We start from the raw sequence: 14,474 nt of genomic DNA, 5'->3' as shown, positions 1-14,474 counted from the left end.
TAACAACTTCTTTGTTCAGTTTCTTGAACTCTTTTTCATTTTTTAATTACATTTAATAGGAAATATTTTCCCTTTAACAGAAATATTTTTGCATAACATTATTTAATTGGATTTTGTGTAGATTTAGCATGATATTGCACTATTCTTATGCTTTACTAACTATTCTATTAAATAATTTAACTCAACTAGAGATAATTTAATTTGATAAATGAGATGATTCAGCATCAGAATCAATCAAAATAAAGCTAGTTTTCAAGAATACAGAACAGAAAATAATTATCCTCTTCCACAGAGTTCATGATTTATGTAAAATAAAAAAAAAGAAAATAACTGCTTTTGGCCTCCTGCTACTTTTATTTCAAAAACATATTTTTCAACATCCCATTGAGAACAGAACGTCTCTGAAACATAATGAGATTCAAATAGTAGTAGGACTTGCTTGATGACACTGTGTATTCTGGTGATTTGTGTCATGTTTACAGTCAGCATTCTGAGAAGAACCAAAATAAACAGATGGCTTACTAAATCCACACACTGACAGCCAGAAAAGCTCACCTGTTCTGAATAAGGGTGATCACTTGAGAGTAGGTTTTTCCCAGAATGCTTTCTCCGTTCACTTTAACCAAGCGATCACCTGCAGAAGCAACAGGTCATAGTGTTAGAGCGAAGGCGTTTGAAAGCAGGATTCCTGAGTCGACCTCTGTCGTCCGACGCATGTGGAAATTGTTGAAGACGTCAATTCTTCACAAAATCTGTCAGCTCGTCTTGGGAATGCTGAGTCATTATGAGGCAAGCCGACAGCTGTAATCTACCCAGTGATTGCTAGGCTGACCATCCAAATCTCCAGTACCTGCTATACCTTTCAAAGAACTTTTCATCAATGATCTAATTTAATATCCTCCAAGATGTGTGAAACTGCTTTTATCTGCGAGGCAAGCGACATTTTAAAGAGTTGAAGGCCATAAAATAAGAGGATAAAAAGTTTTATTTTGGGTGAACCGAGGGAAAAAATGGTTTCTGGTACAATTTGACTTCAGGATTTCATGATAAAATATCTAATTTACTGTCTTTGACCAAAGGCCAATGGAAATATGTTGACGTTCAAAAAGCATTTGCAGACTTAATGTATGCTGTAACACATCCAGGATTCCTACACATTGGAAATATAAAAATTTCATAATATTTCCTGACCCTCATTTCTAGATGTCTCTGTATCAAAAAATTCAAATAATTTGTGACACTTGAGTAAGTTGATGTGTATCATGTAAATAAATAGTGGAATATTTGTTCATTTTTATTATTCTGAATACCTATGCCATTATGTCACCTAATAATTTCCAGGAGATTATGGCTAGGTAGTGTAGCTCATACAAATAAAATACTTTTCTTCCTGGTAATGACTTGTAACCGCCGCCTCCTCCATGTCTGACATTTTCTTATAAACTCTGCATTTAATTTTCTTTATTCGGTACAGAAAATTTACATCAACTGTCAACGATCAGATAAGGTATTTTGATCAGCTCGCTCACTAACAGTGTGTGGATATCACATGTTCGTCAACAATGCAGGGAAATTTAACGACGCCTGGGGCTTAAATGGGTTGGAGAGGGCAGAGCCTTCAACATGTCAATCTGCACAAATGTTTTCTGGGACGTGAAGCCTTCTGTGTGCTCTCACACAAACATTATAGCTGTGCTAGCATGAGCTTTAAAAACCAGATCCAGTTAATTATTTTCCTAAAGATATTTAATAATTTTAGGTTTTATTTTAGAAAACTAAACAATTATAACAGTCTTAGAAACATGACTATTTTCTCTACATTAGTTTCCATTTTCTATACTTTCTCAGACCTGGAAATGTTTAAAATCAAATCCTAACCCTGCACATCCAAAGCATGGTGCGTGTGTGTGTGTGACGTCTGAACACAATGGGTATTTAAATCATGAAGGAAACCCTTTGTGTGTGTCTCTTACTGAAGCGCTCCCATTTCCCTACTCTTTTCATGTGCGCAGGATCAAATTACCACGCCGCTTTCCAACTCAAATCATTAGAATCCTGTTGCTTTTACCTGTGCACAAGCCCGCCTGATGGGCTGGACCTTTTTCTCTCACGTTCTTCACAAATATGGTGTCCATTGGCTCCATTTGACCTTTCTGATACCCTGCCAGGCAAAGAACAAATAGCAGTTTGTAAAACAATAATGCATCTACAAAGACTTTTTTTTTGTAAAAATATATTTTTGATTTCGTATATAGGATTATCTTGTCTTAATTAATTGTCCAGTTTTATTTAGCTGTGTGTAAAGTGCATACTCTGCTGTTTTTGATGCAGTACTGTTACAGTGCTATAGATGGTGCAGATGTGCAACAAAGTGGAAATGATTGAATGGGAAAGCTGGAGGTCCCAGCTAATTACGTCATAGCCCAAAGCAGAGACAACTCACCCTTTCCGTTGCCATTTTCCTCATCCTGGAAAAGCCAAAGCACACAGTTACTTCACAGAATTAAAGGAAAGGTTAAAGCATCCCATGGTTCTTAATTATCATCCTAAACACATTACTGAACAGTTTTTGCTGGGAGGCCATCTGTGCCACTTTTATCATATTAATAATAATTTTCTGACTGAAGCAACAGATAAGACCAGAATCAAATAAAAGCAGGACAAATACTATGGCTTAAATTAAACTTTTCAACACAATTAAGAAAAAAAAATTTAAAAAAGGCATTCAAAGACAAAATTTGACCCATTCAGTGGCTAATTTGGAGGAAAAGGGGGTTTAATGTAAAGGGTCAGGACATCAGAAGCCACATCTGTGTGCGAACTAAAGCTGTACCAACGTGAGGAGCAACAAAATGTTTCTTATTTCTCAAATCTATCATATTTAATTCTTTGACTACTTTGATGAAACTAACCAGTGCAGAATCAAAATGTCTCCTTAGTCACATTCTTAGACTTGACCATAATAATCAGTTTCCAACACAGCAACTGCTATGAAGAAAAAAAACGTCTCCTGCTCTCCTAAAAACAGGTGGTGGAAATAAAATGTCATTGGTGTGATTCTCCTCACCTGACAGTGGTAATAATGTCCTTACTGGTAAACTCGTCTAAATAATGTGAAATAGACTGAGGGTGTGAATGTGAATTGTAAGCAGCATGTTTCACCTATATTCAAATAAGAAAGGTGGTAAATAGGGTACCTAGTGCCTTTCTTACCAGGGTCCATCTGCTTGAACAAAACACAAAGTTGAAATCATAATAAAATGCTCATATTTACTGCCCAAATCTTAAAAGAATATGAATATTTCGAGCGTCATTGCTGACATAAGTTCTTACTCTTAAGGCCTTCGATTTTCTGTTTCCAAGTTTCCCAGTTTCAGGCTTTATCCATTTCCACATTTTCATTTAATGATCTTTCCCCGTTTAAATGACTTCACTGGCTATTAAACTTCTTGAAATCATACCAAAAATGCTAAATAAAAATAGAGTCAACTTCTGTTGTTAATTTTCCAACTTATACACTTCAGATGATTTACGAAAGGTAGAATGGTTACCCTGAAATCGTGTGCAAGAGCCACATTAGCCACTGCTAACTCTCAGCCACCATTAAACAAGAAAAATATGATGGAAAAGTGTGATAAGGTCCCAAAACATGATTTGTGAAACCTTTAATTAACGCCAACTGACAAATCACACTGATTGGACGTGTAAATCTTCTGCTGTGACATGTCACCAGGTAAACCCATCACCAGTTCAGCTAATACACCATCAGCTAAACCTGTCTTTGTACCAGAGTCTTTTCACCTTTGGATGCAGTCATAACAATCTAAACCCGTTGTTCAGCAAATTAAAAACATGCTCGCATTTGTTTTCAGTCACAGGATAACATGATCACTAGTCGAACCATAACACGTAGCGCAATGAGATTATGGGAAGAATTGGACATATTTGTCTGTTTGTCACACTTGGTAGACATTCAGTCACCTGTTTTCCAGTGAAAAATAATGTATAAATGTGTGATATTGTCCCAAAAAAATCATGTGAGGCACTTCTGTGTCATGTTGGGGTTTGATTTTAATAAAGAGAGAGATATAAAAAAGAAGAAGAAACGGATCAGTTCATTTTTTTCCATTTCAGAAGGTGAATTCCATTTCTTCCGTCTGTTATCCAGCCCCTGAGTCACACATTAACAACTAGTGAGGCCCACATGAGGCCCAAGCTCTAATTTAGTGTGGCCCCAAAAGTGAACACATAAAATGACAACAAAAAACATAAAATGAGACAAAATTACAGGGAAATTTAGAAACTGACAACAAAAACACACAGAACAACAGCAAACGCAGAAAAAAAGTCTCCAAAAACACAAAATGACAACATATTTACACAATACAAAAAATGCACAAAATGAGTGAGAATACAAAAAACGACCAGAAAATAACACCAAAAAACCGTGTCATTTCCTGTATTAATTCTCAGATTGGTCATTATTACTCCAAATGCTGACATAAATGTTGATAATGTGGCCCTCAAATCTTGGCCTCACTGTGAGAACAGTTGCCCATCTCTGCCCTAAGTTCTCTCCAGTTACTTTGAAGGAAGCACAATTTAAACCAGCTGTTTTTTTCTCCTAATGAGCAGTTAATGCTGGTATGCAGTCCATGCTCAGACTTTCAGGTTAGACAGTCTGTAAGTACGAGTGACATCACACGCACCGTATATGCACACAAAGGTGTGAACGCAGTGTGAGATTGCCTGATTAACCTACACTACGCTGAGTGGACAGTTTTGGTGTCGGCCGCCGGGCTTTGTGCTGCGCTGAGTGTGCTCATTCCAGGCACTGCAGACAATGGCCAGGGCTTTAGAGGCAGAGAAAGGCCACCCTGGAGTGATACAGGAGCTGAGGATGCCCAACAACCAGTCACAATTAATCTCACCTCATCTAGGACTGACTACAAACGTGACTGTTATTAGTCTCCGTCTATAAAGTAGCCTGGTGAAACTAAATCAATAAAATTAAAAACTAGAATAATCGAAAAATGGAAAAAAAATAATCAAATATTTGCAATGTGTGATGGTCCAGAATATATCAGTGAGATGTTAGTCAGGTATGAACCCAGCAGGTCTCTAAGATCTATGCACACAGGTCAGATAGTGGAGCCCAGAGTTCATAGTAAACATGGTGACGCTGCTTTTATCCAATGTGTACATTTCTAAATGTACATTTCTTTTTCACTACTGTGTATGACTGAGGGAGATTTTTAATCACATTGTTGTTGATTTAAAGTTTCTACTGCTGATTGTAATGTTCTTATTGATTTTTAAACTGTTAAATGTTTCCTGTTGCACTTTTTGATTATGTAAAACACATTGAATTCGCCTTGTGTATGAAAAACGCGATACCAATAAATTTGCCTTGCCTTGCAATGTGACGTAACTTTTTTCACTTCCGATACAATACTAATATTTCAACCTTAAGTATTGATTGATACCGCTATCAGCACAAATTATGCATACACATTTTGTAGTGTGGAATGTGTTAGAAAAGTCTTGATCAAGTGATATTAGTTAAACAGAGAACAATAGTCAGCAACCGTAGGAAAAAAACTGACCCATTTATTATTAACCAATGGGTTACAGACATTTTAACCTTACATATAAGAATATTCTACAGTTGGAGTATCCTGAAAAATTATGACATATTAAAATAGAGATAAAAACTTAAAATAAATGAAGTAATATTTTGTTCGGTTTAACTTATGGCTCAACTCTCCCTACACAGAGTCAAATAATGCACACACGACACCAAATTCTTCATCCAGCTTTGCACAGGAGCCCAGAAAGTAAACTTAAAACCTGTAGTTGTCAAGGAAACAGCATAACTACTGATACTAACTAGATTAACTCAGAAAGAAGTGCCACTGTTATCAATTCACAATTCATCTCATGTTCTGACATGTTCTCTTGTTTAAAGTAGTTCTTTAAGGAAAAAGGTGAATTGTGTAATGATTTGTTTTATAAACTGGTGGAAAAAACGTAGTGTTTCGTTACTTGAACCTTAAACATAACATTTTAGTTGAGGACATTGTAACTGACTAACTAATCTATAGCAATAATATTCAGTTCATAGTACATTTTTGTCTGTTACACCATATTTATTTGGCCAATGCCTCCATAGAAGAAAAGCTAAGACAATTTAAACCTCAGTCAGTCCAGCAGCTGACATACTTTGTTTTTGTTTTTCAGAATAATTTCGGAGACAATGGGAACAGAGATCTTTGTGAGCCAAACTGTCCCCAAAAGCCAACCATGTGACGACAAAGGCGACAGGGCCAGAACTGGGGCCAAAGTCCAGTATCAGGCGTATTGTCCAGGGATGGCTTGGTACAGCTTGACTGTCAGTGAGTGGTACCAGGCTAAGACAACAGATCCCATTCAATCTGAGCTTCTATGTGCAGCTGCTCGATGTTGGCGAGGTAGAATAATAATAGAGGCCTTGTTTCAGCTGGATCACCCCAGCCCGGCCTCACAAGCCCTCAAGTTCACATCTGGAGCGGTTTGCCCTCACACCTCACAAAGCCAAATAATCACAGACGTTCATTCCACAACAGCAGAAGTATTTTAATCCATCACCGGGACTTTTTTCTGACCTTCACGATGGTCAATGACATGGTCAACATTTCAATCTTCACTTTCAGTCAATAACTTAAACTGACGTCTGTTGTCTCTAATCTGCTTGGCTTCTGTTGTTCTTTATCTATTTGAGGGTTTGTTCTGCCTTACATCTTTGACCCTTAAGATACTTTATGACTGGCTTTCACTTTAAACTCAAACTACTTCAGTTTAGTGGCAAAGTTTAGTCGTCTTTGAAGGACAGCTGGCAAATAAAAACAGGTCATCTATAATCGGTGTCAAACTCATTTTCAGGGGCAAAATACAGAAAAGTTTGATCTCAAGTGGGCTGAGCAGATTTTATGCAGGAAAACATGTAATTTCCACATTATTGTGCCCTAGTTTACACTTCTGAGTATACATAAAATGCAAAATATGCAAGAAACGTCCAAGAAATAAGTGATAGATATCAGTCCCTCGAGGATCTTCACATTACATTTCCTAGATGTTGTGACCAATTTCTATTTAATTACGGGAAATATTATTTAATAATTTAAGGAAAATTTAAGGATTTTGTAAGAATTTTGAGGTTTTTTTTTTAACAGTTTAACATTTAAAATGACCGGTAAATGAGCGTCTGCAAATATCGTTGAATTTCATTTACACAATGATTCATGTTTTCTCTGTCTTTTCCTGTGAGCCGAATTGGATTGGACTGGACTTTGTCACTTGTCATCTAAACAAAGACTTTGGCTGTGTCCGAATAGTCCCTCCTATCTCCTTTCCTATCCACTTTTACTTAACCCCCTGGATGATGTCACAGGGTTAAGGAAAGGTGTTAGGCGAAGAATTAGGAAAAGCCCATCCCGTTTTTTTGACAATCAAACGCACTTCCACTAGGTGACGTAATAATCCGACGACCGCAAAGGTTAGCGATGTCTGCCGTGGTTAAAAAACTACACATTTGCAAAAATGAACTACTAAAAGCACAAATATAACACTTTTTGCTGATATAATATAAAAGACACAAGGTTTGAATGTAAATCAAAGGAAAAGAGACTACCAGGCTACGAGGAACAAAAGTGAAACTAAAAAAACGTCACATTGAGAATGGTTGCTCACACTCACGTTCCACTCAGAAATATGCATTATGTTGAATAAAACATGTGGTTAACATGTCTCTGATCCCTTTTTCTTAAATGACAGAGTGTCTCTTTTATGTCAGTTATAATCTGACAATATGGCTAATATATCATATTTAAAGTTGATCAAGGCATATTATTGCATTGGTAACTTAGATGATCTCCGTCCCTTGTCGGTCATTGTGAGTTTCCGTGAGCGCTCGGGTGTGTGTCCCTTTAAATGTTGTCACCGCAAGGAATTGTGGGTCAGCATTATCTGGTCTCCTTTCGTAAAGGATGCATCAGTGTTTCCGAGGCTAAAGGAGGTTATAAAGGAGGCATTGAGCCTCCTTTCCTCAGCTTAAGATTAACTCGAACGCTCCTTATCATGGCCAACTCTGAAACACTTCCGGGGGTAAAGGACCAGTGAATAGGAAAGGAGATAGGAGAGACTATTCGGACGCAGCCTTTGATTGTGTTTGAACTCATTTCAAAATGCATCGAGGAGTGATTAAAAACCATCGGTCTCACCTTGAGGTTGGTGTGCATGGCTGACTCAGGGGGGTAAACAATGAAATGGCGTAATGTGAAACCAAAACCCTGGGAGTTTTTTCGGAGGACCAGTGTCCGGGGACCCTTCCAGCCCACGGCGATTCCCTCCTTTCCCAGCCGGGTCGCCATCGGCGGCCGAGGGTTGTCGCCGGTTGAGGAGAGACCATCCCTTCGCGTTTTCGCCTAGGGACAAACAGAAGAAGATTCGTTTAGCCTTCATATTTAACTTCAATTAATTAAAGTGATTAAAATAAGACTAAGCAAATGATTAAAAAAACATTATGAAAAAGAAAACAAAGGTTGGACATGTGTTGAGTTGTACTAAATCATCATAAAAGCACATATTTTAATAGTAAACAAAAAAATAAAGACTACACAATCAGTTCTGACCCTTGATAAGTGAGTTGCACATTTTGTCAATTTCATTTTTCAATTACAATTACGTCTTCAATTATCCATGTACAATTACAACTAAATCATCATTACGGTGGTCAGCATTTTTTCCAATTAAAATTACAATTAGTATTCTTCCACTGAAAGTCAATAACATTTATGTTCTCAATTACTAAAGTTCAAATTCAATTAATCACAATTACTGAGCCTTTAATAAATAACCCCATAAAACTGAGTTACGACATGGGTCAGTTTTAACTCAGCTGTAAAATACACTAAGAATATTATCTATCATCTAATTTGTTTTTCCATCTCTTGGTTACCTTGTTATGCTTCCTTATCCATAAAAATATTAGTATTAATGTCTTTGTTATGGGGACCTGAGCATTTTTTATGTCAGTATACCCTCAATTTCAATTTTTTTTTTCGAAAAAAAGATAAAATGATACTCAAGAGACCTAAAATGTAGTGTAAAAACTTGATAATAAACATATTTTAACAATTGTAAACTATGTATGTGTAAGCCATAGAATGCTAACACGGATCCCCACTTTTGTGCTTATTTAAATTGTAGCTTTTATAGACTTTCCGTACCAATTACAATTCTCTGAACTTAATTACAATTCAACGATGATTACAACAGCAGCAGATGTTTTCAATTACAGTTACAATTATAATAATTATGCCATAATTGTAATTAATTATCAACTACACGATTACAATTATAATTGACCCCAAACCTGGGATGAAGCTTTGAATGCAGCCTCTACGTAAACGTGGTTCACACACTGCAGTGACCGTCACAAAGCAAAGGCACAGACGGAATCTGAACTCTGAATGTGAAGAATTTCAGTCCATTTCCACCTGCTCTCTAAATATCTCATTCTTTACTGCTGGGTCAATAAGCCCTGCTCACTCAGCTGACACACACACGTGAGAAGCGTCACCTTCATGCTGCCCCAACAACACACATCTGTCAGTCAATCACAAATCACCTGAGCAAACAGGCAGGAGATGCAGCTTTAGGGAGCAGGCTGGCTGCTCTACTTCTGCGTTTATGTTGACTGAAGTTTCACGTCGACAAGATCCATACAGTGTGTGTCATTCTCCATGTTACATTCATCCATCTGTTTATTTTGTATTTGTGCATTTTTTACACACTGGATGCTAATTAGAGTCACTGAACTGACGGTGAATGTAAATATTTGTATGTCTATGATTGTCTTTATCTGTGAGTGCGCCCTTAAAAAGGACAGAGCAGGATAATTAGGCACAGAAGTACAGTGAGGAAGCTGCAGCTCCACTTCACAGCGACGTTGTCAAACTACTTTGGAGGTGTTTTAGTCAATGTCATAAAGCTGATCCAATGATCAACAAGATCTGCAGAAAGCAGATGTAGGGCCCCTGGAAAACGTAGGAAAATAGGCAATTCAGGTTCTAAAATGGAGAAAGCAAGTGCCTCTTTGTTGAAAAATGGGAATACCTCACATGCATGTATTGGGTCAATATCACATATTTACACTGCTTTTTACTGGAAAACGGGTGACTCTTTCTAGATATTCAAATAAGTGCAATTCCACCCATAATCCCGTGCTTGTGCTATGTGTAATGTTTCATCAAGTGATCATCTTTTTTAGTCTAGCAGTAGTGACGTTCAGCAACCATCCTGTTTTTTGTAAATCATCTGATGCATATAAAATTCACTCTATTAACTCCGTTTAGCAAGTTTGGTAGGATTTTGAGAAGTAAAGAAATCCAATCAGACAAAAAAGGTGAAACAGAAAACTGTAACGTGATGTGGACGTGACACAGAAACAAAGAAACCCTGATAGAATTTGTGAAATTTTGAAAAAGTAAACCGGAGACGCAATATACGATTAGCCCCAAACGGCTCTGTGCTGCTTTGGAATGGATGTGAATCTATATCAGGCAGGACAGCATGAATTTTCACATGTTGACATGAAGACACTGGGATGGCTGGAGCCTGACTGAATACTGAAACCATATGGAAGGAGCAATGAGAAGTGTGTGTAAGTAGGGCAGAACTGTAATAATATAATGTTATCATATTATCTATGTCTCATTTACAGCACATTGTCTCCATAGTTCTTTACATGGCAGAAAACTAGCTACGGTCTACTTTAATTGTGATAATCGGTCGAGCACCTTCGCTGTTTGTGGCCCTAATCCTAATGTTATTCTGTTTGGTCAGCAGGTCAAAGGTGAACACGTCTAGACTTCATCAACCTCCTGCTGCCCTTTCACACACAAACACGATCATATCCAGAAAATGGCATGCTTACTCATGAATACAACAACTTCAACTTGGGAAACGTTCAACAACAGGAAGTGACAGGCAGTAGGTAGGAAGCTGAGTAGCAGTGTGGAGCGGAATAACCAGCCGCTTTGATAAATATAACATCTCGCAGTGATTACTCTCCATCAGGGAGGCACTTCCACTTCTTCGCTTCTCTTTCTCCTTCCTTCCATTCTCCTTCCCAAATAAGTTGTGCCACGGAAGTCCGACTGCACTGACCTTTCCCACGCAATTTCCTTTTCTCGTTTTTGCTACCTCATAGGGGCAAGTAGAACAAATTTAGACTGTGAATGTAGACATACTTCTTGGAGGCAACAGTCATTTGAAGTGAAGTGAAGTGAACTGCATATTTGGATTAAATTAAATTAAACATGAGTGAAACAGTGGCTAAACAAGAAGACGTCAGACTAGTGACAGATAAAACTGTACACTCTTCGAGCCAGAGGCAGAGGAGGCATTTTGTCAAAGCCAGATATGGAGAAAAACTATTTTAATGTTTAGTTTTTTACACACAGGATATATTGTATACATACTGGTACTAGGGCTGGCATAAAAAATAAATAAATCAATTAATTGATCTCAATCAATTTTCCTTTGAAAGACCTGATATCGATTCATGAAATCATAAAAACAATCATTCAATACATCGTTTCTTAATGCAGTGAGTGCTGTGGGCTCAATTCTTAATGTCAACATGATATATATATATACTGCAACAAGTAAGAGTTACTTTTATGTGTTTCTCTCTTTCACAAAATAACTCAAAAGTATCCTAATATAGGAGAAACATTTGTTTTAATTTTTTCTAGAGTTGCTAAGTGGGAGTTGTAATTTAGTGCTTTATCATAACACAAACACAAAATGCCATTCTGCCAATTTATGAAAGAATCAAAAACCAACACAAACCCCAAATGACAAGAATCGCCATTCGACACATGGAGAGCATCCACACTCCAGTAAGAAAAGCCTCAGTCCTGATGAATTGAACATGTGTCATTTTCCTCTTTTGCAACCTTGAACAACATTCACTCATTCATCTTCTGTACTCACTTGATCCTGTTCAGGGTTGTGGGAGTTAACTCGTTCACACCTGTTCACTCTTACAACCAGTTTGGAAACGTCATTAAACCCTACATAGTTTTTGTACTTTGAAAGCAAGAGGTCAACTTAGAGTCTCCAGGAACCTTGTTTCCACGAGGCATGAAGTTGTGAACACAACACCGTGCTGCCAGAGCAACAACATGCCATGTTTTATGGACAAAATTTGTCCAATACTGATCTTTTGTTTGGCCAGCATAACAATGCATTTTGTCAGGGGAGTAAGGCGAGGTGTGTGGTGTGTCAATTCAGCATTAATAAGTACATTAAGAAGACAAAGGGGTGTTTCTAGCATCAGATTAAAGTGATAAAAGAAAGAAAGAACACATGGGGGGGGCAAAGAGGAAATTATAGAGCAAAGAGGTGAAAGGGGGAAGAGAGAATTCCTATGGGAGAGCAGTTTAGTTTGGACAAGTTGGAACATACACTGGAACATGCAGCGGATGGGAGGGAGATGAGGAGGAGTCCACGATAAGGAGGATGGAGACAAAAAGAAGGAGGAGTATCTGGCCCAAGTGAGGGACAGGCTCCAGCATGCCGGTTTCGACCGCACGGCCCCTCCCGGCGCTGAGCCTAACCAAACCCTGTGATTAGCCCAAACACAGATTGGTCTGAGTGGGACCCTGAGCCGGGACCTTTTCCCCCTCTGCTGCTGCTGCTGTGGACTGTGTGGGCTGTGTGATTCTGCTTTGCCATCCTACAGCAAAGATCTCTGATAAACATCTCTCATGTCAGCTGCACTCGTCATCCTTCTTGTTTTTCTACCACAATAGAAAACCAAAGAAACAATCCAAAGTTGCTGACATGGTTTGGCATTTCCAACAAGACGCTAGGAAAGTTTTCCTGTGGTCGACCTCGACTTCCTCTGTAAGTCAGGAGACGGAAAAGGAAAACCATGTTCTTGTTTTGCCGAGAAAATAACACATTGGGTATTTTTGTTCCCTCAGTGGAAATTTCATTTTAACCATATATGTTGGGAATTTTGACCGTTCAAGCAAATTCCAATAACACAGTGCATTTAAATTTCTCCTTCAGGGATCCCTTCATTGCCTGAAGGTCCTGCCACAGTTCAAGAAAGAACTGAATCTGAATACCGGCTTGTGACGTCCTGCCGAAGGTTCCCTATTTCAGCGGATAAAGTGTGTACTTTGATAAGACCCAAACTCACACAGACAGGATCAAGCACTAACTGAGTCAATGATGGAGAAGACAAGAGTAACTGAACTCCCATCCACTGTAGACGTCCCAATAAAGCTTGGTTCAAAATGATAGATATTTCAAAATAACAAACATTTCTAATGAAACATTATTTTACTGAACAATAACTTTATCCAAATAAAATTACCTACTTAGCTTTGCTACTAGCACTTGAATTCTGTCATTGTTTATTTAATTTTATGAGGAAACACTGGCAGATATTGGCCTGATAAAGGCTTTAACAGCAGCTTTGCTAAAGTATGTAAAAAAAAAACAAATAGCAAGAGAAATTTAGACTAAAGTCGTGGATGAAGATCTAGACTCAAAGCTGTCACACACATGCGCACGCCACACACACACAGCCCTCCATCCTGAGGTAAAGCAGCACAGTGGAATGCAGTATCTGTCGGGGAGCCGGGCTCAAACCCCCAACAGGACAGAACAATAATGCTCTTTTAAACAGCTGAGAGCTGCAACCTGTTTGAAAAGTGGAGCTTTACGGCAGCTACAAATGCTGACAAGCCTATAATCCTGCTTGCCCGTCAGAGGGTTGGGGGGCGTCTACAGAAACTCTAAGTCCAGGACTCACCAGCCACACAGCGGGAGCGCTCCTCCACCTCTGCACGTCCAAATGCATCCTACGTGTTGTGAAGGAGGAGCATGAAGTTCATGTGAATATCAACAAAACAAAACGGGCCTCTGACAACCTGCGGGTAGATTCAAACTAGGAGTTGCCCAACCGTGTTCACCCTTGAGTAATTTACATAACAAGATATTTTATGAGCCACAGATATGTGTGCCTGTGTGTTTGCACGCACAATACCAACATGGTATGTGTGTTCAAAAACCAGTTGAACCCCATAGCTAGTTTAACTAGGCCAGTGGGTGATGATGTAATGTCAGTTAAACAGGGTGTTCGACAGGATCTGCCTAAAGTCTTGTGCTTTTCCTTTTGTTTTAATAAAACCTGCCTCGCAGCCACTGATGAATTTTGTATATTTTTGATACAATATTACATCCAAAAATGTTTCCCAGAGGAGAAAAAAAAAACATTTACAGTGTGACCCACTGGGTAGAAACATGTGGAACCATGACTAATTGATTTTAAGTTTGGAACTCACTAAACTAAGTATTTTCAACCTAAAATATCTTAAAGCTAATACTGTGATTAAACAAGCCTATTATAACAT

The 14,474-nt window shown here is 38.3% G+C and overlaps 1 protein-coding gene across 9 annotated transcripts in view; it reads right to left on the bottom strand.

Moving 5' to 3' along the window:
* Positions 1–14,474, bottom strand: part of arhgap23a (Rho GTPase activating protein 23a) — an 86,773-nt gene that overhangs the window by 28,485 nt on the left and 43,814 nt on the right. For 8 of the 9 annotated variants that reach the window (XR_003674570.1, XM_028454239.1, XM_028454235.1 and 5 more), the window contains exons 2-5: positions 8,259–8,462; positions 2,444–2,468; positions 2,069–2,161; positions 556–634 (exon numbers count right to left, since the gene is read on the bottom strand). Coding sequence is in view for 8 of the 9 variants with exons in the window: in XM_028454239.1 (XP_028310040.1) it covers positions 556–634; positions 2,069–2,161; positions 2,444–2,468; positions 8,259–8,462 (401 nt within the window). In the remaining variant the exon portion in view is untranslated. Of the gene's footprint in view, positions 1–555; positions 635–2,068; positions 2,162–2,443; positions 2,469–8,258; positions 8,463–13,873; positions 13,998–14,474 lie in introns of those variants that run through there. The other variant, XM_028454237.1, reaches the window with a different exon arrangement.

Source organism: Gouania willdenowi, chromosome 8 (assembly GCF_900634775.1).
Source record: "Gouania willdenowi chromosome 8, fGouWil2.1, whole genome shotgun sequence".
Taxonomy (NCBI): Eukaryota; Metazoa; Chordata; class Actinopteri; order Blenniiformes; family Gobiesocidae; genus Gouania; species Gouania willdenowi.
The sequence above is the reverse complement of the archived record's forward strand: the minus strand, read 5'-3'. Positions and strand labels throughout refer to the sequence as shown.